The sequence below is a fragment of the Aulostomus chinensis genome, chromosome 12, assembly GCF_037954235.1.
Source record: "Aulostomus chinensis isolate RoL2024-O1b breed Wild chromosome 12, RoL_Achi_v1.0, whole genome shotgun sequence".
Lineage (NCBI taxonomy): Eukaryota > Metazoa > Chordata > Actinopteri > Syngnathiformes > Aulostomidae > Aulostomus > Aulostomus chinensis.
In genome coordinates, this window is record NC_141331.1 from 20,110,501 (window position 1) to 20,135,534 (window position 25,034).

General features: G+C 40.7%; 1 protein-coding gene across 3 annotated transcripts in view; it reads right to left on the minus strand.

Moving 5' to 3' along the window:
- The window catches only part of kalrna (kalirin RhoGEF kinase a), a 165,889-nt gene that overhangs the window by 63,963 nt on the left and 76,892 nt on the right, over positions 1-25,034 (minus strand). For all 3 annotated transcript variants that reach the window (XM_086220764.1, XM_086220763.1, XM_086220765.1), the window contains exons 15-38: positions 24,339-24,530; positions 23,884-24,053; positions 22,383-22,557; positions 20,988-21,240; positions 19,877-20,043; positions 17,098-17,217; positions 15,097-15,165; positions 14,847-14,996; positions 14,599-14,748; positions 14,066-14,180; positions 12,950-13,065; positions 12,574-12,696; positions 12,058-12,240; positions 11,856-11,977; positions 11,646-11,712; positions 11,366-11,475; positions 9,376-9,445; positions 9,198-9,287; positions 8,667-8,759; positions 8,462-8,573; positions 8,189-8,379; positions 7,945-8,046; positions 7,698-7,846; positions 6,506-6,608 (exon numbers count right to left, since the gene is read on the minus strand). In XM_086220764.1, the coding sequence (XP_086076890.1) occupies positions 6,506-6,608; positions 7,698-7,846; positions 7,945-8,046; positions 8,189-8,379; positions 8,462-8,573; positions 8,667-8,759; positions 9,198-9,287; positions 9,376-9,445; positions 11,366-11,475; positions 11,646-11,712; positions 11,856-11,977; positions 12,058-12,240; positions 12,574-12,696; positions 12,950-13,065; positions 14,066-14,180; positions 14,599-14,748; positions 14,847-14,996; positions 15,097-15,165; positions 17,098-17,217; positions 19,877-20,043; positions 20,988-21,240; positions 22,383-22,557; positions 23,884-24,053; positions 24,339-24,530 (3,192 nt within the window). The remainder of the gene's footprint in view (positions 1-6,505; positions 6,609-7,697; positions 7,847-7,944; positions 8,047-8,188; positions 8,380-8,461; positions 8,574-8,666; positions 8,760-9,197; positions 9,288-9,375; positions 9,446-11,365; positions 11,476-11,645; positions 11,713-11,855; positions 11,978-12,057; positions 12,241-12,573; positions 12,697-12,949; positions 13,066-14,065; positions 14,181-14,598; positions 14,749-14,846; positions 14,997-15,096; positions 15,166-17,097; positions 17,218-19,876; positions 20,044-20,987; positions 21,241-22,382; positions 22,558-23,883; positions 24,054-24,338; positions 24,531-25,034) is intronic.

Genomic DNA, 25,034 nt, shown 5'->3' on the forward strand with positions numbered 1-25,034 from the left:
AACTGCATGCTAAACTGCATGACCTACACACCACTACATCAATATGGAAATGTGTTTATGACCGTGTTTGTCAACTATTCTTTAATGAATCAGTAAAAATCATCCAGTTTCAGAGTGAGCCGGACCAAATAGATGGCTTCAATTCAATCAGGGTTAACTCCTGTTTTGTTAGGTTTTTTTCTAAAAAGTGATATATTCTGTTTAAACATGAGCAGCGAGCTAGTAAATTTGATAGTCTGGTAAACATTGAAAGATAATTTTCCTGCGTGGTAGTCCTCTGACCTACAGAGCTGTGGTGGAGCCATATGGGCTGCCAAGCTGTCAACCGCTGGAACGCACTTTAAATAACAAAACCCATTGACTGAACCACAGATGACTCACTACACCCAAAAAAAAAAAAAAAAAAACCCATAACAAAACAACAAAAAAAATGAATGCAGAAGCTAGCAATGAAATTACAACTCAAAAGATGCTCCAGAACAGACAAACATAACAGAGCTTTTTTGCTACTCACATTAAGAAAACTGGTTAAAAAATAAATAAAAATAAAAAAAATGTGCCTGTTACACATAGGGAGTTCCTCTCCAGCTAATCATCTTTGGTGGAGTACAGACAGAAAACTGAATAAACTGAGGAACAGTGATTAAAAATAGCTGACAAGACCTGGTTACAGAGCTGTTTGAAATCTGAAAGCAATACACCCGAAAATTATATTTGGTCTTTCAAAGTACCCACAAGTAGGTGTCATGAGGTCACAAAGAAGTTTTCCCCTCCTGCATCACTTCTGTGTGACTCCAGAATGCAGAAAGAGCAAGCCACATACATTTAGCTTGAAGCTAATGGGGATTGACCACTAACAACGGTAAATCTCTTGCAACAGCAAAACTGTTAAAAAAATATCTGTTTACAAACTCTCAAGCAGACCGTGTTTATCCAGCCATATGTTCAGTAATATAATACCATTATGATTTGAGCTAAAAAGCAACTTAACACACTTATGGTTCAGTAACTGCTCACATTCCCTCCAGCTATGCTGGTCATGTTAAATATGATACATTAGACTGCATCGCTATTGTTTGTTATCATTTTCAATTAATACAATACATTAGGGCAGCATGGTGGTGCAGTGGTTCGCACTGTCGCTAACCACTGGGTTCTAAGGTTCTGGGTTCGAGTCCCGGCTCGGGCACAAGATCTTTCAGTGTGGAGTCTTCATGTTCTCCCTGTTCCTGTGTGGGTTCTCTCTGGTACTCCAGCTTCCTCCAACAGTCCAAAGACATCAAGAGGGGACGAGGCTGATTGATACTCTAAATTGACTGTAGGTGTGACTGCATGTGTGAATGGTGGTCTGTCTCTATGTGTTGGTCCTGCGACACAATCTGTGGCTGTTTGTCTCATTCAAGTTTAGTTTATCAAAAGCACAGATTGTTGGAGTAATGTTTTGAGCTTCAAATGTTCTTTACAGAAAACCTTATTATAATAATTTTAATATGAATACATTTTTAGTGACCGGACAGTTTATTCCTGGATTTGGGGGGTAGGACGGCCATGCCAGTTTAGAACCACGTCAGAGGTTTCTCCAGGGACTACTGACCACCTTTCCAAATGAAATGCGTGAATCTTGAGCATAGCTAGCTCGACTGGCTGGTGCAAGGAGCCAGCACAGTTGATCTGGATATGCCTCATGTTGAAAATTAAAAGAACTTTTTTTGTTCGGTGCAAAAAGGTGAGCTAAATAACACGCTGTCACCAGGCTACAGGTGTAAAAAAAACTCTTTGAGGGTGTATTTTATCATCTTTCGACATCAGAATTCAGTGCGGCGTTGAACAATTTTTATTTACACAGGATTATTTTCATTTACATTCTTGGAGTTTTTAAGCTGCAGAGAACACTCAGTAATTGAAGAGTAAAATTAAATGAGGACGTCTTATCAAACAACTCTGCCTGGTGGAAGGAAAATGTCAGGATTTCCAATGCAACAGTTACAAACTTTATACAGCAAACCTTTCAGCCTGACCTTGGAAAGGATGTAAAACTCCAACTTTGACCTTTAATGAGCAAATTCACTGCGAAGACCTCAAGAGGTCACTTGACCAATGCAATGAGCAAGCGACATTTGCCAACACCACACAACAGCTTTAAAATCTTACTTTCAGATGTCCAGCTGTGTTTTCCATCCACATTCAGTGAACTACAAGCCTTCCAATACACAATCTATGGTATATTAAAAAAAGAAAAACATTTAACTGTCAGTGCCTAAAGGGAAGGTTAGGTTCAACGTTTTGATATATCTTGAGACCTAAATTCAAAAATAGTGATATTACCATGAAAGCAAAAAAAAAAAAAACTAAAGAGGGACATGGGGAAAAATTGTAGAAAATAAGGGCAATAAAGAGATAGCTAGATAGAGCAGAGATGTTGAGGAAGAATTGCTCAAAGAGTAAACCGTGTTAAGAGGAAAACAAATTCTTAGCATAGACTGGGAGGAAAAACAGAAAAAAAAAAACCCCAAAAAACGAGGTCATATAAAACTTTTCCAAAAACCACCAGAAACAGTAGCTTCCCACCCTGTACACACACACACACACACACACACACACACACACACACACACACACACACACACACACACACCCTCTAGAGTCAGACAGCCAATGGAACATGTGACAATGCAGTGCTGGTCTGTTATTATAGAATATGGAGACTGACAGAGACAGAAGACAGATACAGTGACATACTGTACCTGCATATACTGGTTAAAATACATACCACTAATGTTTGCTAGAGGCACACCAAGTCGGCGATTCAACAACGTCGTTGCATGGTGAATTAACAGACTATTTGCAGTATCTGGATTGGCACAAACAAATCTTGATAGCTAACTAAGCCCCAAACCACTTTTTGAGCCTGCTGAAACCAATATAATGGTCATGTAGTCATGTTGATCAGGTCCAAGCCTTAACTTTGTAGACTTCTTGAAAAATTCTACGTATTGATTCATAAATATCTGTTACTGCCCTCTACTGGTGGAAATCTGGACACCGCCACTGAATTATGTAATTGTCTGATGTGGTGCTCCACCACCAACTGTAATCGGTCCTGATAGTTGATGTATACATGTCCACAGTGTACTTAAATGATGCGATTAAGATCAGAATACTTTGAGTCTTATCTGACCATAGCTGACTCTGACAATGACCTCATTCAGGAAGAGACTGTCCGAAAATGCTGCTTATATGGCGATGTCTGTTCAGAGTATTATCTGTATAATCAGGTTCCAACAATACATCACCCAATAAGTGCCAATACTCTGCAAGCCCAAAGTAACTGTCAGGTGCACACAAATAACCAAATTTCTTGAGCTAAGAAAAGGTTGTTTTCTCCCCTGCATCACTTATTTGTAAGTCCAGAATGCAGAGAGAGCCAGCCACTAACATTTAGCTTGATGCTCATGGTGACTTAAGGCTAACAACAGCTACAACAGCAAAAGCGCCCAAAATATGTCAGTATATAAACTCTCATCATACAGTATAGTCCACGTATTCTTGTCTGCTCAACTATCTATAAACTCTTTGATTTGAGCTAAAAACAAACAAAGACAAGAATACAGTTTTTGTGTGAAGTATGTCTTTAAGAGCGGCGGCAGTGTTAAATAACCATGCCTGCTGGGATCAGCGGTTCCTCCCAAATTCACTGGTGTAACTTGTAACACGTCTCTGGGGTGCTGCTGACTGAGACAAAAGGCAGAACCACAGTCCTCAAGACAACAAGCGCAGCTACACTTCCACAACCCTCCTGGAACCAGGCTTCCAACACATGATCTATGGATTCATGCAAAGCACAACCAGCCTCAGAGTTTGTGCAATTCTGAGAACCATCCTGCATAAAAGAGATCTCAAAGCCAATTGGCACTTTTGCTCAATAGGTTAAAAAAATGGATAAGTAATAAAACTCAAAAAGTCAAAGAACATGAAAAAACAAGACCGCACCTCACACTTAAAGGCCTGCTGTGTCAAGGCATTAAATATAAAAAGTAGAAAAAAGTGTAGGAACTTTGTTTTCTTTACGTGATGTTTTCAGGACAACAGCAGAGGAGGATCCAGAAATAGCCATCTGGAGTTTAGTAAATCCCAGAAACAATAAACTGGACAAGTAACAACAACACACCCACACAAAAGGGGCTGGAAAAATTCATTATGATGCTTTCACTGGATGAGATGAGAGATGAACATTAAAAGACATGCAACAAAATCACATCATATATAGCACAAACAAACCTTCAGGCACACTGAATGCTTATATAAATACAGTTGTACAGACAAAAAAAAAAGCGGTACTGCTGAAGAAAACCAGTGAAAAACAAGTTGAGATGCAACAACACACATTCACAGGAGAGGGGTTATGTGTGTGTGTGTGTGTGTGTGTGTGTGTGTGCACGCGCGGGTGTGTATCCGTACATTTATGCTGCTGACATTTAGAGACAGGTTAGTGTGTAGGCGTGGGGTTGCACAGTGAAAAGGCCACACTGTGTAATACAACAGAGGGAGGCCATGGCTGTCATCTGTGTGTGCGTGTGTGTGTGTGTGTGTGTATGTGTGTGTGTGTGTGTGTGTGTGTGTGCACTTGCGCACGTGCATGTGCAAGCTTGTACGCGTGTGTGGGACATGGCAACTCTGGAGCATAACATGCTAAACGAAAAACAACTAGTAAAAAATAATCAGAACAAACACACTGGGCCTCATTCAGACCTGACACAGACATACTTCCTGAGTGATGCAAGTGAACACGCCTGTATTACAATGCATCTCAAGTGACCATATCTCTCTTCTATATGCAATGAACACCAAGTTTAACTTGTTTCTAGCACACATTTAAACCAACATAAGCTGACAATGAAACAAATGAATACAAATAGGACTTGAATTATTTATCATTACAGCAAGCAGGTGTAGTGAAATCTGAGATGCTTTTCCTGTGGCTACAGGGAGAAACATACTAGGTTCGTCCCTTGTGTGTTCCGGGTAAATCAAGTACTGCAAGAAGATTGACAAACTCGTAATATAATTCAATGGTGTTCAGGCTAGTCCAACCTTACACTTAAAAAATAGGCTATCAATCGATGAGGCTGTGTCCCTGGAAACATTTGCATTCGCTCTGATGAAAGCATATGGCCACATGTGGCACAGAGCACCTCTGAATGTGGTTGAAGGGATTGGATCTCAAAAACTGTGTTAACACAAAAAGTAATATTCCGTATTAACCTGACTGAGAAGTATAATAAATAATATGCTGCAGTGTAAACAGCATTTTCTGACACCCTTAACCTAAGTAAGGTCAGAATCATTATAAGCACGAATCATATGAGTTCAGTGAGGTGTTGAAGACCTGATAAGACTTAACTAAACTACAAAGTCCTTCTAGTGTTGTCAAAGCGTGTTGCCAAAGATACAACAGCCAAACTGCCTGAAATTGCAGCTCAAGCTCCCAGCAGGAGTTGTGGACTCAAGGCACAGTGTTAGCGTGCAACAAAAGCCCTCAAAATCTACCGCAGAAACTGTTTCTGGTCAAATTCTGGAGGGGAAACTCCAACACAGAACATAGTGATGTAATGGGGGACGTGCATCTTCAGTCACTACTCAGACTTTGAACTGTAGCATGTAAACAAGAATTTGAGTAAAATATTTTATAGAAACTCATGTAATTGAAATATTGTCTGATTTAGGAACAGGTAAAGATGTCCACAGTGTGTTCACACATGTGTTTCAATCTATTCACAAGGATCTCTCCGGACACACGTGAACACCAGGTTTGAAAAGGGTCACATGACTGCCGCAACAAACTCCATATAAATTATTTCAGTTTAGGGTTTTGCTGTGGGTTTACAAACCAAACTAACCTCTAGAAGTGAGATTCACACAAAGCACTTGGTGGTAAAATACTGTATACATCTGGTTCACCAGAAATGTTGAACAAAAATGAAGTTCTTCATAATACTTTTAAAACTACACATGACTGAGCTGGGGTGTAAACGTGCGTGTACCTCCCTCTGTATGTAAATCAAAAAAAAGGAAGATAAAGTGTGTGTGTTTAAAAACATGCTTACTTGAATATGAGAGACTGGTTGATATGAATCTTCTGCACAGATGCCTGCACACAACCTGAACAGGTTTTTCATCACTTGCTGCTTTCTTGTCCATATGATAACATTACTGAACACTTCTCATACACACACTCGCATTTAAAGCTTAATGTATGTGTACTGTAAAAAAAAAAAAAAGAAAAATCTCACAGAAGCAATACAGCATCATCCATATCACAGAGTAGAAACCGCACACACAAACACACACTGGGTCCTCCTCTCACTGGCACATGCACAACCCCTGATTCTGCCCTTTGAAGGAGTGAGGGAGACCCTGTAGCAGCATGATAGCTGTAAGTCAGTAGCTCGTCACAGCTAACCAGAGGCAGCCTCAGTTGCCTTCAGTGTGTGTCTGGATCTCCTACCTTGTCGCTGTCTACAGTGTTCTGCGACGTTCTGGAGGCAATAGAGATGGTGTCTGGTTGGCTGCTGCCGTCTCCCTGACTGTCCCCATCTTCGCCTCCCTCTCTGAGGACACAATCAGAATGGATGATTAAATCCCTGGTTTCACTGTGAAAATGAATAAAGAACTGGTATTATTTCCCTTCGCAGTTCAGCTTTTCTATTTCAGTAAGGTTTTGATCTGCTGAAATTACACGTTATAGCACAGTGATGATGCTTCTACCTTGTTTACAGGAATGATGGAATGATCACCCAGTAACAGGCCTCCTGCCAGCTGTATAATCCACAGAACTGACTGAGCGTTCACACACATTAGTTAGTTTTGTGTAAAAAAGAAATTTTAACAGTTAAAATTAGCAGAGTTGGTCAAAGGAGAGTTGTGTTTGGGAAGCGAAACTTCCAGAAGTATCAATAGCAGACAAAGATCAACACTGTTGATAAAACACTAAAATTGTCATTGACCAAAAAGTATTTCAGGTGGAGTTTGTACTTTTAAAGCTACTAATGCAATGCCCACTGATGTTGAGGGTTCTAACTTCACTACTACATGCAGTGCCTGTTGTATGAGGGGCCGTGCCATGGTTTGTGTGGTGTTGCAAAACCTTCCTGACAGTTTTATCAGAACAGAGACAGCTTTCCAACTTGTACAACTCTGAGAACATCTCTACACGTGGCAGCAGTGATTACTTATTCAGTGAGGTCATTGTAACTGTTGCTGTGGAGCACTTCTTCTCCAGGGGTGGATGCAGCGGAGGCAGTATAACAGATTGTGTAACAGAATTACTGTCAGCAGGGGCTGCACTGGTTTCTGTGTACAGTAAAAAAGCGGCCTAACACATGTTCCCTGGTCCAGAATCTGCTACTGGTGTTCTGGTGACAGTCTGGTTCATAGTTGTAAGACAGCTCATGCCCAAAATAGACGGGAATTATCATCATGTAGGAGACCACTACCATCACGACAGAACGTATCGTCACAGATTAAAGGTGATGACTCTTCATGCAAAGATGATTTGTAGTGACCAGTCCTTCTTAAGGTCCCTCTGCAGGGCTCCCACCTTTACCACGACAATCAAAGCACATCTTATTAACAGTGATGTTTCTTGTGCGATCTTGCTCTTCTCATGATGTGGAATTTTTTTTTTTGGCATTGCTTACTTTTTTGTGGTACTCCTGGGTTTGTTCAGTGCTGGAGTTTTAGGAAGATGAACAGGCTCCTTCAGCGCCCCCTTCAGGTGAGTCATTCTCTCCTGGATCACCTCTCGGATGTTCTTGATCCACTCTTGTTTGGCCTCCATACTGGATGCCTGGAGGAGACACAGTAGGATTAAACTTTATACAGGCAAAAAAAAAAAATAAATCTGAGAATAAAATATATTTTATGTTTTCCTGTTTTTTTCCTTGCCTTCAGAACGGTTTTATTATCAGAGGAGGGTGTTCTTCCTGCCCATAGAGCAAATTTACACGGGTCGCCTTCAATGTGTTCAGTCACCCCCAACTCTGATGTCTGCAGGGACACAAGAGTGTATGATTATTTCAGGTGTGTTGATATCACAATTATTTAAAAAAAACAACAACCCACAAACACACACAAACATGAAGTGAAAGGAGGACAGGTGAATAGAGGAGAGCTGGAAGACAAAACTCACCAGTAGTCTGTTTTTGTACTGGTACTTGGTTCTGCCTGCTGAATCTTTGATCTCCTTACTGAAGACTAGGGAGAACTCAAACAGGAAGAGGTGTCGGTCCCGCCCTTTCCTGATTAAAGAGCGTGGATCCCAAACCTGGAAACTGTCTTGCAGGATCAGTTCACCCTGCACCTCCAGGTTCTCCTCAAAGCCTGTGAGTAGTAGACAAGAAATCAAGTTATACCTTGGAAAATGTCATGGTTGAAGAAGCAAGTATGAAGAGCAGCATCTTACCCTCTAACATGGCCAGATGCATGGCATCATTTGCTCTCTTGGGAACACTCAGCATAACCTCCAAACCATCTTTAATTTCCCCTTTACCCTCCTCACAGCAAGACAATAGCTCCTGCAGGAGAAGGAGGAGAGGATTTAATGAAGATCTGTGTTTGATTTATACTGTGTGTGTGAGTGTGTGTGACGCACACGTGCATGCATGTACCTTCAGCAGTAGTTGGTACTTTGTGATCCTCTGGACTGGTTTGATGAGGTAAGAGGAGATGGAGTTGGCAAGTCCACGTTTTTGCTGGATGTCCTACACACACACACACACACACACACACACACACACACACACACACACACACACACACACACACACACATCAATACACAATGGCTGGTAGGACTCTAAAATTGTCCCATGATCAAACATCACCCTCTGCTGACAAACAATGTGAATTACATGACCATCTTGCCGCAGATCAACACCAAACCTGCAGCAAGAAGTAGTCATCATGATTCACTTGCTGCATGAGCGAATGTCTTTGTGGTTCTCTTCTGTAATTACAGCACCCCTGCATCAAACATTTGTCAACTCACTAGAAGAGCTTAAAGAGCATTTTCTTTCTAAAATGTAAATGTGTATATCAACTGAGGTGATTACAAAAAGGATTCTACTGAGTAACAGAATAAAGGGTGTAGTTATGTCTGTCTTTACATCATAATGTTGGATCATACCGAATGATACTCACATCAAAGAAGCTGCCAGCATGTTCCAGTATCAGCTGACTGGAGTCTGGTTTGTTCTTACAGTAATCCACATATATATGGAATTTATCAGCCTGGAATGGGACACAAGATTAGAGTAAAATCAGAGCACATCCCAGGCCAGATAAATATTAATTGTTCCTGTAAAGACTGAACTCTCACCCAGGTGACAAAGCAGTGGCCCACATCCTCTGGCAGCTGCTCATAGTTCACCAGCTCCTTGAGGAAAATGCTGAGAAGAAACAAATACTTAGAAGATCAGCTTTTTTTTTTTTCCTGACTTATTAAATTAGCCTAAATAGTTTTAAAGATGGAAATAAATAAATGAACCTCTAAAGAGTGTATCCCCTTAAGATGTGGTAATATATATATGTACCCTGCTTGGAGTTTAAAAAAAAATAGTAGCTGTCTAGTAGCAGACACATCTCTACATCAACTGTTCAGAGGAGACTGTGCCAATGAGGCCTTTGTGGTTGAATAGCTGCTAAGAAACCACTACTAAGGAAAAGCAACAAGCAGAAGAGACTTGTTTGGGCCAAAAAACACACAAGGAATGGACGTTAGACCAGTGGAAATCTGGGTTTTGTTCTGATGAGTCCTAATTTAAGCTCTTTGGTTCCACCTGCTGTGTCTGTGTGTGATACAGAAAAGATGAACGGTTGGTCTCTACATGCATGGTTCCCACCATGAAGAATGGAGGAGGAGGTGTGATGGTGTTGGGGTTCTTTGCTGGTGACACTGTTGGGGATTTATTCAAAACTGAAGGCCCACTGAACCAGCATGGCAACTATAGCATCATGCAGTGATGTGCCATCCCATCCAGTTTGTGGTTAGTTGGACCAACATTTATTTTTCAACAGGGCAATGACCCCAAACACACCTCCAGGGTGTGTAAGGGCTATTTGACCAAGAAGGAGAGTGATGGAGTGCTGCACCAGAAGACCTGGCCTCCACAGTCACCTGACCTAAACCCAGTCCAGGTGGTTTGGGATGAGATGGACCACAGAGTGAAGGCAAAAGGGCCAACAAGTGGTCAGCATCTCTGAGAACTCCTTCAAGACTGTTGGAAAAGCATTTCAAGTGATGACCTCGTGAAGCTCATTGAGAGAACGCCAAGAGTGTGCAAAGCAGTAATCAAAGCAAAGGGTGGCTCTTTTGAAGAATTTAAAACATAAAACATGTTTTGAGTTATTTCACACTTTTTCTTTTTCTGCATAATTCCATACGCATTTGTTGATAGTTTTGATGCCTTCAGTGAGAATCCACAATGTAAATAGTCATGAAAATACAGAAAAACCATAAATTAAGAAGGTGTGTCCAAACTTTTGACTGGTAGTGTAAATAAAGCTTACACAAGAAGAAGAGGCACACAACAGATATCAGTGGTAAGGGGTTACAAATAACCATCTGGCTTTGCTTCCTGTCTACAGGTCTAAAATGAGGGTTAAAAAAGCCCATTAGTATGCAGACCATTTTCTGACCCATATTCTGGGGAGCTGGTGTGCCACTTTACAATTAACAGCACAGCCTGCTACATTCAGCTGAGAATTAGGATGATCTTCCCACATTTTTTAACATGTCTGGTAAAGTTTAAGCATGAATACACTTGTGGCTTGTGTTAAAGTTACAAAAACTTGTTGGTGAAAATGTCTTAAAGTGAATGAAACTTTCCTCTTTACAGAAGGTAAAGTAAAAGAAATGTTTTAGGTGTTGAATTCTTTACTGTGAAGCTCAAACATCCAACTGAAGTACCAATAAAGGAAACACATTCATAAGAGGAGGGAGAACTTTAGACATGAAAATGGAGTTGATGAGAAAAGAATGATTCCTTGAGGAATCAACTCAAGAGTTTTATGGAGGTACCACATGGAGATCAGAAACACAGCAGTTCCTCAGGGAAACGTTTGAGGTTCATGAACCTCATGTAAACCTCAAAGATGCCTCCTCCTCAGCTTTCCTTTCGCTGCAATATTAAAAAAAAACCCTCTGGGATCTTAAAGTGGTGACAGTTTGAAACCACAGTTAAAAGTATTTCCACAGTTGGAAAATAAGAAGTGGAATTGCTGACAGACATAATGTGTATTTAACGCAATATTGTTGGCTGGTTTGATTGAAAGCTTCCTAGCAGAGCTGGAGCATCCTCGTTCCTCACTTATTGTGGAAGTCGTAGATGTCCTGCATGTTGCCAAAGATGATGTGTTCCTTGTTGGCGATGCCTGGAGGAATCTCTTCACCACCCTTGGTCATCTCCAAAAGGTACGTCTGATACACACACACACACACACACACACACACACACACACACACACACACACACACACACACACACACACACACACACATGTCAATACAGAATGGTAGGGGAACAATGAATGTTGTTTCAGTTCTGGTGTAAAAATAAAAAACACGCCAGCAGAGAGACAGCTTTTCACCTCTAGACACTCTTGGAGATCTCGGACATAAATCTTCTCTGTCTGCAGGAGCTCCGCCATGATGAACCTAAAGGGAGGAATTGGTTTAGATGACAAGGGACATTCCTCTGAGATTCATTTGTGAAAACACTTCACCATCAAACTGTCATGATTACACCTGACAGGTTTCCTCTCACTTGTTTCCTGTCCTAACTGCATTCCTGAACTCACTCTTTCTTCCTGGCAGACTTCCTCTTCTCTTCGTTGACCTCATGGTTGGGGTCGCGCAGTTTGACCTCAGGGTCATCCGTTAAGCTGGCAGGAATAATGTCCAGCTCCAAGTCTTTATTGTCCTGCAAAGAGGATGAGTTTTTTGTTTATGAGCTGAAAAGAAAAAAAAACGGATTTGTCCAATGTAAGTAAAGATATTGACCTCGGAGCAGACGCCAAGGCTCCTCTCCAGGCTCTCCTGGTACTTAGTCATGCGTAAGGAGAAGTCACGGTAGCGGCGGTCCACGGTGCTCACCCAGCGCTTCAGCTCTGACACATGGGCATGACCTTTCTCTACTAGGTTGTCCGCCAACTGGATCAATAGCTTCACCTTATCCTTGGTTTGCTGGAGATGCACGCACGAGCACACACACACACACACACACACACACACACACACACACACACACACACACACGCACAAACAAACACACACACACACACATTAATTTCTTCAACACATTATTTACTTTACTAAAAAAAAAAATTCTTCCATGACCATTTAAATAGAAACTAAAATGGGGCTCAGGTTTTTTTTTTTATGTGAACAATGAGCGAGTACTGAAATGACGAAGAGCAAGAAAATGCAAGGATTTCAAGCATGCATTTCATATAAAAAAATGCAGGCAAACAAACAGACATGGATGAAAACCCATACAGAGATTCACACACAGTGTACCTTGGCACTAAGTTTGAAATGATGGTAGTCGTTAAGCAGCTGCTGTGTTGCCTTGCTGCTGTCGCCAGGCGACGTGTGTGTGGCCAGGTAAACGTCCCCTGTCTCCTGGATCCAGTCCAAAGCCTGCACCCAAACACACACACACACACACACGCACACGCACACGCACACGCACACACACACACACACACACACACACACACACACACACACACACACCTTTAATCTCTGCATAATATCCACTCTTATAAACTGTCTCCATGATCAAACAAAACCAGATAGTGCTGTACATTTGTTGTACAGTACTATCTGTTAATGACACACACACACACACACACACACACACACACACACACACACACACACAGAGTCCAACCTGTTTGGCACTACGTTCGAACACCAGGTACTGTTGACATTGGTCCAGCCTTCGTTTCTTTAATGTCCAGAAGTGAAGGACTCTGTTTTCTCTCTGCAGAAGCTCATTCAGAATCGCTGCACATAAAATACACAACATGACACAAAATATCCATAAACCTCTGATGAGGGTTTCAAATGCAGTATAATCACACCTGGCTAAGTAAAATATAATAAGCATGATTTAACTCTGCACAAACAAAACAAGGCTCGAAATTTGGACATTCCAAATTATTCTAGGTGCCATTTAACAATTCCTGCCATTTTCTCTTAAAATAATGGGAATAAAACTTAATAATCATAATTCAACTTAAAGTTCACTTACTTCAGTAATGCACTTTAGTACTTTTTCAAGTATTTTGTAGGTAATGTACTTGCCTTTTTATCTTGGCAGACTTATGATATCTCTCCGCTACATTTCTATGAAATATGTCGCTACTTGCAATTTTTAAGTGTGACTTTGAGGTCAACTATTGATATTTTTAGGGGATTTTTTTGTAAATGCAACCGGTCACAAGCTGTAACTCTCACAGAAGAAAACCACTGTTCACATTATCTGCTCTGAACTGAGTTTGATTTAAAAGAAGAACCCCAGCTCTGTAAAACAAAAACAAGATGTCCACTTTCAAAGCATGCCAGTGTTGTCAATGGTGACATCATTAGTGGATAATCACAGCTACTCCCAGCCAGAGCCCCCGTGGCCAAACTGGCCATTTCTGAAGTCAGTGTTTCAGAAATGAATAATTCCTATTATTTGAAATGTTTACTGCAATTCCCACGAACAAACAAAAGCTCAACCATCAAGAAATTGCCAGTGACAACACATGGAACTACAAGGTTCTGCAAATACATTGAGAAAACAGTACAACTACGTGTTGATGTTAAAAAGAAAATGTCAGTTTAAAACTTGTAGTGGAGTAATATTTGACCAGGAATATAACCTATACTTTGACTCGAATACAAGTACTAGGGGTGTACAACTTGTCCACCACTGCAATCTGATTACAGTGTAAATATCTGGTGGATATCTGATAGATGAGACTTTTGTTCAGCATACACACACTGAAATAGTGCAGACCTTTAACTTGTTGTTCAGGGCCTCTGGTGTGACTGGTGGCTCCTGGCATGCTGACGTTGTTTCTGTGGATGTACTTCAGAAAAACCTCAGCGTTCCTCCGGGCAAGCGTGCACGCCTGGTGATTAAGGACATGGTGGTTACACTGATGCCAAAACACTTCAGACATACACACTCCCGTGACATCAGTTAACCTTCAACATCCTTCACAATTCTTCTTATACCAGATTATGATGGCAACTATGCGATTTTATCATTATTGACTACAAATTAGTTAAGGGGGGGGCAGACTAGTGACACTGGATGCTTTTGAAAGACTGCAAACCAAACAATCTTAAGATAAAAGGGTCTTTAGGGGAGTTCACATGGGGGTCAGAGGCTATTGTCAATTTGAAGGTCCAGAACATGAAACGTTTTGAAAACAGCCTCTTTATTCTACCAGTTGAATGTCTGTTGTTGTTGTTGTTGTTGTTGTTGTTTTTTTGTTTTTTGCTGAAGCTGACGAGGGCTGTTTCAGATGCGGAGAGCTGATTCACCTTGAGGAAGGCTTCTTTCTGCTCCAGGTGTTTACTGATCAGAGGTAGCAGGTGGTCGCTGTCGGCTGACTTTCCCAGTTTATCATGGCTACCACACCAGTCCTCATCTCGGCGGTATTCCTGCTCCAAGCTTTCCAACACACTGCACACCTGGATATGAGAAGAGTTCATGGCAACATGGCAGAATGACAACATTGCCTCTATAAACTCAGTGTGTGTGTGTGTGTGTGTGTGTGTGTGAAGTTTACTTGTTCTGATGTCTTGTAGAAAGCCACAGAGGCATTGACCAGCTTCAGCCGATCCTCCATCTTAAGCATCAGCTGCTGCCAGTGGACAGCTACTTTCTCTGCACAGCTCCGTATGGCCTCTGGATCATAGTGACCTGCCTGCAGCATCATCTGGTGCGCAAGTGAAGGACCGAAACAGTGAAAGACATGGTAGTCACGCACAGGTCTGCTGCTATAAATGCTAGATCTCTGGTAAAAAGTTGGAGTGTACCTCTGCTTTTTGCTGCACTTGCAGGGCGCTCTGATGAGTCTTCTGGAGAGAGTTAGCATGGAAGAGGGACTGAAGGAGGAAGAAGATATCGAAAAGGTTAAAGTAGCCAGTCAGCATGTGACATGACTCGAATGGCTTAAGAAACAATTCTTCTTGAAAAATAATGATGATAATTTAAGCAACATTTTCAACTTCCTCTTGAATGTGAGTCAAACTTATGGATGGATACTTTCCTGGGGATTTTAACAATCAAATTTGCATTTTCAGATTTAAAAAGTACATTTCAGCTCACAATGAAGTGTGGTTTTATCTAACAGTTAAATAATTTTTTTTTTATAGTCAGACACAAATATAAAGGAGAATTTCATTTCTCTAACAAAGGAGGGCAATATCAGTGTGCCTAATTTTTCTCAACAACTATTTTCTAATGTACTTTAAACTTTGTGAATTTATTGCTGAGGTCTAAATAAGTAGTGTGGAAATCTGGTTCTGCAGTTCTAGAGAAACTTGTGAGCCACTGAGAGCTGAAAGGTTCATGAGAAATGGAGGTAATAGGTTATGTTAGGGCTGGGGTGGCAACATCAAATGGCATACATCGCTTCATGTGTGGGCAACACTCCCAGCTGGCTGGGAGAAGACATGGGATAACTCAACAAGAATATTGGACTCGGGTGCTGATACAGATGTTATTCACAAAAGAGCTGCTTTAATTTAAGGAGTGGAAATTGGTGAGGCCTATCCATGTACCATGCTGCTTTGATTGCTCTCTAATCTGGATCTATCCCATCCTCGTGGGTCTTTCTTGAAATTAAATTATACATGCAGAATTTAATGATGATTAAATCCATTCATAAAAGACTGAAATATAAATCAGAGAAGTTTTTGATATTTATTTTAGTGTATATATGAATCAAATAACAAAAGAAAATCATATTGAAAACGGACTAAGAAAAACTGGTAAATTAGTCAGATTAATGACTATTTAAGAAATAGACACAGTGGATTAATTGACTAAAGAGCCTCCTCTTTGGATTCATTACTAGACGATGTCTGTCATGAGACAGAGGGAGGGTAACAGATAGAGGGGTGCGATGAATGGTTTCCTCAGAAAGATGGAGGCCAAGTAATCAGCCTGTTCCCAACAGGCTTGAACGAAGCACTGAACTCAATATTTCAGTGATGTAATTTTGTTATTTCTTGTAGTTTATGCAGTAAGAAATGGCATAACACACACACACACACACACACACACACACACACACACACACACACACACACACACACACACACACACACACACACACACTGTGATTTATCTGGATCTCCTGTGAGGCAGCTGTTTGTTTGGAAATGTCACAAGCTGGTCTGAATCCCATTACAAACATAAATCATTTTACTCTCTGATATGGATAATTATGTTACATGAGTGTGTATACATTATTCAAATAACTATATTAATGGGCCAGTCGTATAGGGGACGTAGGACCTACTTCAAGTTTAGTAACACTTAAACACATGTTCACAGTATAGCCTGAAACCAGGCCAAGACATACTTTTTGGGGTCTGGGCCAACATAACGTGTGTGTGTGTGTGTGTGTGTGTGTGTGTGTGCGTGTGCGTGTGAGTGTGTGTGTGTGTGTGTGTGTGTGTGTGTGTGCGTGTGCGTGTGCGTGTGAGTGTGTGTGTGTGTGTGTGTGTGTGCAGTCACTGGTGATCATGGAGCATAAACTATCATGGAGTAAGTTATTTAGAGACACACACACATACACACACATGCCCCCATAACAAGTATACACACTGATAAATGTAGCAGCTGCCTCTTTTCAAAATCAATAAATGGAATCATTCCTGAAGTAAACACAAGGATGTTCAAGAGTGTGTTGGTGTATTTGCTACTATTCAAACCAATGCATGCTGGGAGTGCAGTTAGCCTGGTTTGAGAGTGGCAATAATTAGGAAGTGCATGCGTGCATGCGTGCGTGCGTGCGTGCGTGTGTGTACCTCTATAGCCATCTGGAATTGTTCATGCTCCCTCTGGAGCTGCTCAGCCTCAGATAGAGAGCTTGCATTCACCATGCTAGCATTCAACATGGACTCACCATTACGAATCCAACCTAAAACCTAGAGAGAGAGAGAGAGAGAGAGAGAGAGAGAGAGAGGGAGAGTGAGAGAGAGAGAGAGTGAATTGAAGACATCTTTATAGAACAGTGTCCCCCCTCAAAAAGCAAGAAAATAGCTTCATATATTAAGAACTGATATGTTTTAAACACTACCAGTGGAAATTCTTGTGAAGTTTTTATTGAAGTTCTAAATAGTTTACTGTCTCACTGTATATGTGTCAGTGTTCCAGAGGAGCCGCTTTATTTCACTTGTCACTGAATCAATGTTTCTCTCGCAGTCACTTGAGCTGTCCCACAGTAGCTGTGCGACTGATCGTGAGAGTGTGATCGAGATGCCCGAGGAAACTGTCCTCACTGACACCTTGACTTTCTAAGACCTGTAATTTAAAGTTTAAATGCTCTGCCTTGTTTTGCGAATTAACGGCATTTTTACTGGCCACCATGGTGCAAAATAGAACTTCCTGTTGTAAAAGATTGTGCATTAATGTTTCCCAGATTGCAGTCTGTTCTCACACTACTGTTACTGTGATGGCAGCTTCTAATAACGCCAAAAAAGTCCGAAAAACGAATGTAATTAAACAGAATTTTAAAATACTTTTGACTTCTGCATCATTTAAATTCATAAAAACTGTCGAAATGATTGTATCATTTGATTGTTTTTATTCATTTACAGTACTGTGGGTAACTAATGATAGCTCGGGAGTGTGTTGATGCAAAAATTAGACAATCAAAAGAAACCTTACCACTAACTATTTCAACAATCAGTTAATTGTTTCAGTCTTTTTTTTTTTCCAAGGAAAACCGTAAGACATTTGCTGGGTCCAGATGGATGTAGAGGTATGCTGCTTTTTTAATCATAAATGAAAGAAAATGAAAAGGCTTTTGATTTTGGATTGTTGTATGGAAGCAAAAAGCAATTTTAATGTATCGCTTTGGGTTCTGTGATATTGTGATGAGGATTTTCAAAATGTTCTTGACATCTTATCGACTTCATCGGGGAGACACAGGGCTTCCCTTTAGACAAAGCTGGAATAAGGCGACCCCCTCGTACTTTCTTGCTTGCTGAATGCTTGTGGGACCACAGACAGAGACACAAAAACAGAGCCAAGGAAGCCAAATATTGCTGTAACATAACTTCTGACTCACTAAATTAATTTTTAAAACATCTTTTCTATGATTTTTTTTTATCAATTTCTTCCCACTGTTGTCTCTTGACCTTAACTAAACACATTTAACCCATTCCACATGACATTCTTTGATTACGTGATGTCATATTGTTTAGCCACCATTCACTAAGCCTCCTTAGAAACTGTCTGGAGCCCCTCTAGGGAGGCCAGCCTCACACTTTAATAATCTCTTGACTAAACAATTAATCAACGATGACAATAATCTTAAACTGCAGCCCTGAAGCAATGTGCCAAAAATGTGGGTAAAATGTGCAATAAAGTGGGAAGAACAGGAATAACATTTTGCTGTAGAGAGGGAGAATCAGTGGTGGGAATGCAGAACCTCCTGGCGGGCAAGTATTAAGAGCACAATTTTAAGGGACTCTAACAGCGTGTAAATTTTGTACCCACTACTGGAATTGAGAGGAATCCCAACTGTTGGAATTATTTTGTTTTATGAAACAAGTTACTTATTTTGTCAATGCCACCACAGACAAAAAAATGAAAAACTCCATATGCGAGGTCATGTTGCTCGGACTATCTCTTCACACGTATCATCTCATACATATGAGCCTTAATAATCTGCTCACAATCCATAAATTAATGGAGGGAACTGTTTCCATAGGGGCAGCAAGTCTAACCAGTGTGATTTCTCATTCTTTTCTACTCAATAAAACATAAAGAGTTTTTATATACAAAATACTGACTTGACCTAGATGGCACCAACAATTATGGTGACTAACATACTCCTAGCTGTGGCAGCAAGTGAATATTCTTGGAGTTTATAAAGCATACAGAAGTGAGATAGAAAAGAAGTGTGATAGTGAGGAAGTAGCATTGAGTGTATGTGTGTGTGTGTGTGTTTGTGTGCTATTAGCACTTTGTCATAAATCTCATCAATAATTCAGTTGTATCCATCTGCAGCAGCAGCAGAGCGTTTCCTGCCTGAACAAACAGTGTGTTCATATTCACATCTGCAGAAGCTTCTTATGCAAAAAACATCATATTTGCTTGAGCTGAGAGAAGGAGCAGGGTGTTGTTCTTGTAGGTTCTCCAGTGTAGAGAGGTCTAAGCTTGGCTCCAGATGTTTCCTTTTCATGGTTTATAATCACAATAAGACTTATATAGTTCACTTCAGATTAAATAAACTGCCAGTTAGATGGTGTTATAATCCCACTGCATTATAGATGATGCTGTAATTTTAAAGGGTTTACCACCTGTTGTAAGAACTGAGCTTTTCTAACGTGCTGGTTTCAATAAATAAATTGCATTTATTTATTGAAACCAGTCTTTTTTATTGTAGATAGCAGATCATTGTTCAATGCTACGTATTTATATACACTTCTCTTTCACGATTAGAACTTTCACGTGATAAAATGTGATATTGTTGAAAGATAATATGAGCAATTCGGAGTTCATCGTTTGACCTACTCGTGTGTAGCTGGTCACTGTGATGCTCCTCTGATGCAGATGCGATATAAATGCTGAGTGTACCTGTTTAACCTCCGCCTGTAGGTGGCGTAGTTGCAGGGTCTGCTCCAGTCGGGTGTGTGTATGTTGCGCATTGAGCTCCACCTCCTGCTGCTTCTCATGGAGGAACTCCAGCAGCTCCTGAACCTGAGATGCCAAGTCCATGTCTTTCTCCCCTGTTAACTCAATGCCTGACACAAAGACACATGAAAATATCTTACATAGTGAGTGAGCCAATGTCTACTAGATAGTTATAATTTTACAGATCACTGCTTTTACATTAATGCTTCAGTTTCAGCATCAGTGAGCTGCTCTTCTTCAACAGTGACAGATTTTTGTCTGTCGTTGGTACAGTGACTGGGGTGGTGACCTCCACATGCACGCGCACACACACACACACACACACACACACACACACACACACACACACACACACACACACACACACACACAAACAGTAAGAGGATTATGTTAAGATGACTTTAACCAAATCCGCTGTCTTGGCTGACATGTTTTCTGTTTGGGTTCATTGTTGGTGGTGCTGATCTTCCTCTCCCTCAGTTAAGAGGGGGGAGCTGTAGGAGTGGCTGCAGGACAATGCTAACTGACCCTCAATAAACTTCTAAACATATCTGATTGAACTGGCACCTACAGCCCCAACCAGTTACTATTGCAGAGGTCCAACACAGCTCTCCACTACAGCTGCAGCTGGTGTTTTTGTCTGCTCAGCATAATCTTACAATTCGTCACTCTGGAAGCATTTTAGAGGCACATTGGTTCCATGTGTTAACATCAGTCCACAACTCAACACAAAGGTGTAGCTGGGAGTTCATTCTCGGAGCTCAGGAGATCATTTCTGAATACAAATCTCTTTGTTTTGTCTAATTTAGCTCTGTTTGTCATGGGAATATTATGTGAACTTTTGGAATGGTGCCAAAAAAGGTGAAAAAGAAGAAAAAAAACTGTTGTGTTTCAATCTAAAACTGGAAAGTACAAAAGGGTAGCAGTAAAGGCACATTATGCAGGGCTATAATAAATAAAAAGGTAACACCAGTATCAACAGAGGAGGAGGAACGAATATGAAAAATGCCAGCACTGAATTTTGGCCCCAAGACTGTGGGTGCATGTTTGGTACCTGAGGCTTGGACCTCCATGATGTACTGGTGCAGATCTTGGCCCTGCTGCATCACTTCGTAGGTCATGTTGTTCATGGCGGCCTTCCTCTCTGCATGCCTCTTCAGCCTCTGCTCCGCCAGGCCGATGTCCTCCGTGCCGCCAGAGGAGGTGCTGCCTCCTCCGCTGCCACTGCTGCTGCTGGCACCTGAGCGGCCGGCGTCACTCAGCTGCCGAGTTAGATCCTCATTCCAGGCGTCCAACTCTGCGGTCACCTAGAGGGAGACAGGGTTACACATTGATTAACCCATCAAGAAAAGCTACAAATGAGAGTAACTCCTTCATTATATTGCAATGTCAAAGAGCTCCGGTGCTCTTTAATAGGTAAATGCATTCAAAGCAAGACAGATTAGATTTTATTTGTTTTTCAGCAATATCTTTCTTTTTCTCTTTCAGGTTTCACCAATAACTTTTTTTTTGTTTTTTGTTTTTTTACCACAAGCAAAATACCACCTTCTAACAGTTACTACTTCATTCTTCTATCATTGTTGTCATCATCATCATCATCCTTGTCATCTTGCGTGAAGGTAGATCTTTAAAATTGATGAAAAATTTGATCACCCCACCTTCATAAGGTCATCTTCATTTTTCAGGGTCAGTCCTGGTACTAGCATACTTCCTGGGTGTTTTGATCAGGCTTTCAATCAAGCTTGTGGATGTGAATGCACCCTATACAGAAGATGCTGAGGATGCACTAAGCTCTGACTGCTTGAGCTGGTGTAGCCATACTTATGTCTGACTTGCCTGATGTCCCAAGCATAAGCGCAAGCACATAATTATTCTTACACCAGGTTTTCATATATTTTGTATCATTTTTATTAAAAAAAAAAAACCCGTGGGTCCAATGAGAACTAAAGAAGCATCATATGATCTGAACTAAGATCTCTCCAAATCTGGGAAAATGGTGGATCTCCTCCAGAGAAATGGTGAGCGAGGAGCCCACTGGTTTGTATTTGGTTTAAAAAATCAAAGACAAATGAAAATAAGGGTTTGATAATCAAGAGTACAAATTTAAAAACAGAGATATGTTATGGGTGTGTTAAACATCCTGGATGATTTGGTCTGACTGGAACAGAGGCTGGTTCTAGCATTGCTAAACATCAGAAATAACACTGGTATTTGTTTGTATATAGAGCTGGGAAGTCAGATCTGCATCCTTAATACCAGACAGTATTTTGCATACCTGGAGCTGTCTTGTGATCAGATTGCCTGCCACATATGTTAACAGTAGGACCGTGGAACAAGACTGGCTAGGAAACCTTTTTTGACATCCCTGTGTATCTGACAGGCTCGATCCAAGAACCACTGAGGAAGTCTGATTATGTCGACTTTGAAATGGAACAAAACATTACTGTACCTCTATTGTGTACTGCTCGAAGATGCGTAACTGGAGAAATATGTCCAGTTTGATTTTGCGCTCATGGAATAGTTCCTCCATCTGGCCCTGGGCCTCGTCCAGCTGCTGCAGCACTCCCTGGATGTGTGCGATGGAACTGCAATGTGGCGTCTTATTGGTTGACATGGCTGCATCTCTACAGGAGGAGAGACCAAGGGACACATTACACCATTCTAGAATTTCATTGAACTACCAGTTATGGGTGGGTGTGAATGCTGCGTCTGTCTTTCATATCTATATAAGAATAAAAGTGTTAAACAAGCACAAATGAAGCAAAACAAGAAAATGACTTAAATGTGCTTATTTTTATCTAATTTAAATAATAATAAATACCTAAACAAATCATAGAAAAATGCAAACCACAGCATTTTGGATTCCAAATTGAAAAGATTTGGAATCAGTAAGTAGATTCTGAAGACCCAGCATCGACATTAACAATTACATGCCGGTGCATTCCCTTAATACATTTTTATTTTCCTCTAATATTTCAACAAAAAAAAAAACCCATACCGAAATCAAGTCATAGTCTGCATAATATTGTAAATATTACTAGATGCGGTATTGCTATTACCTGAGCAGTTGCATCTCTTGCTTTATCAGCATTAAAAATATTAACATAGTTTCCTTCACCACCGTTGAAATAAAAAAAATCATTAATCCACTGCACATGATACTTGACATTTTTTGAATTCAGAAAAGTTTACAAAAAGAAGAGGAGGGAGGAAAACTGCACACTTCACCGTTGCTTCTTCAGATTCAGTCAGTGAAACGCATCATTTGTTCCTCTTTGTGTTTAATGACTGCAAAGCATAGTTCACTCCTTTTTTGATACAAATGTAAAAATGTGTGGTTAGCTTATTTTACCTTAAATGAGAAATTTGGAGTTTGCTTTTGGTTTTGATGCAATGTGAAACATGTTCACTCTTTTTTGTTTTTAATGACACAATATGTGTAGTTTGTTCTTTGTTATTAAAAATGTGAAATGCGGTGTTTGCGCCATCTTGTTGTAAATTAAAGGTTAAGTGGATTGTTTGCTTCTTCTAGTTTTTTTTCATTAATTACCAATCATGTCATTTTTCTTACTTGTTTGTGATTAAACATGACACATGTTGTTTGCTCCATCTTGATCTTAACAAAATATGAAATGTGTAGCTTGATCGTTCTTGTTTTTGTAATGAAAAAGTCATAGCTCCCTTCTTCTTCTTCTTCTTAATGGAATGCAAAATGTGCGGTTTGCTGTGTCTTGTTTTAATTACATGCAAAACACCTAATTTCTTCCGTCTTGTTTTAATGAAATGTGAAACGTGTAGCTCACGCTCTGCTTGGTTTTTGGTTGTGTTGGATTTTTGTTTACAGTGGTTGAACCTGCACCAGCTGACACCCGGGGGTGAAGCAGTGCTGTGTATTCAGTTCATTGTTGTAATTCCTTCTCTGACAAACTGCACAATAAGGATGCTATTACCTGAGCTGCTGTATTAATTCCTCTCCTTCCTTAATAACATTGAGCGTTGCCTCCAGTGTTGCTGTCTGCTGCTGCTGAAACTGCTGGATGAGAGTCTGAACTGAATCCACAGAGTCACAGCACACGTCGTCCAAAAGCTGCTTCTGTAGCTCCTCCATCCATGACCACAGCTGGACAGACAGGAAGCCAAGCTGATGAGAACTTGTGTGAACTCTTGTACTGAAACACCATAACACTGCTGTATCCTGCTCGAAATACTGAAAATAAATAAGGAACCATAATGACAGAACAGTTCAAACTGGCTTTTAATACTGAGGGTACTGTACATTAAAAGTCTTTGTGGTTACAATCATTGAAAAACAGCAAAAACGGCAGAATGTATGTTTGTGTGTGTGTGTGTGTGTGTGTGTGTGTGTGTGTGTGTGTGTGTGTTCAAGTTTTAGTTTGTGTCCCACCTCCTTGGTGTGTGTGTGAAAGGACACAGACATGTCGAGCAGCAACTTCCTGTGTTCAACGCGCCGGACAAAGTCTTGTATTCGGACCTCCAGGTGTCTGGCTGCCTTGTAGATTTCCTCCGGGTCACACTCTCCAGTCTGAGCCAGCTGCTCAGCTGCCTCCAGCAGCTTGTCTGCATTAGTATATGTGTTCTGGAAGAGGAGGAAGAGACCTTCATCACCTCAGTTACCATGGAAAATACACACACCTGATTGGCAAGTAAATGTGCCTCGAAGCGATTTACATCATGGTTACAGGATAAATGGCAGGCGAATCAGCTCAAGCAAAGCTTTACCCGTAAGGGCTCATTATATCAAACCATCTGTTAAAGAAATCAATGACTTTAAGAAAATGTTGAATGACTCCAAAAAGTTCCTCATTTTGCTTGTCACATGCAGCCAAGGAACCGACAAAATCCCCTCATCTCTGACAATGTTTCTGACCTGGTTTAATGAGATTTACCTCTAAACAACACTGTAGGACAGAGATAACTCTAGACCAAACACACACACACACACACACACACACACACACACACACACACACACACACACACACACACGTACAAAGTCAGATCATGTTATTAAATGTTAATTCCTGTTTCGAAAAAATCAACATTTCCTCTTTTCTCCTCTTATCTCCAGACAAAAAGGGAT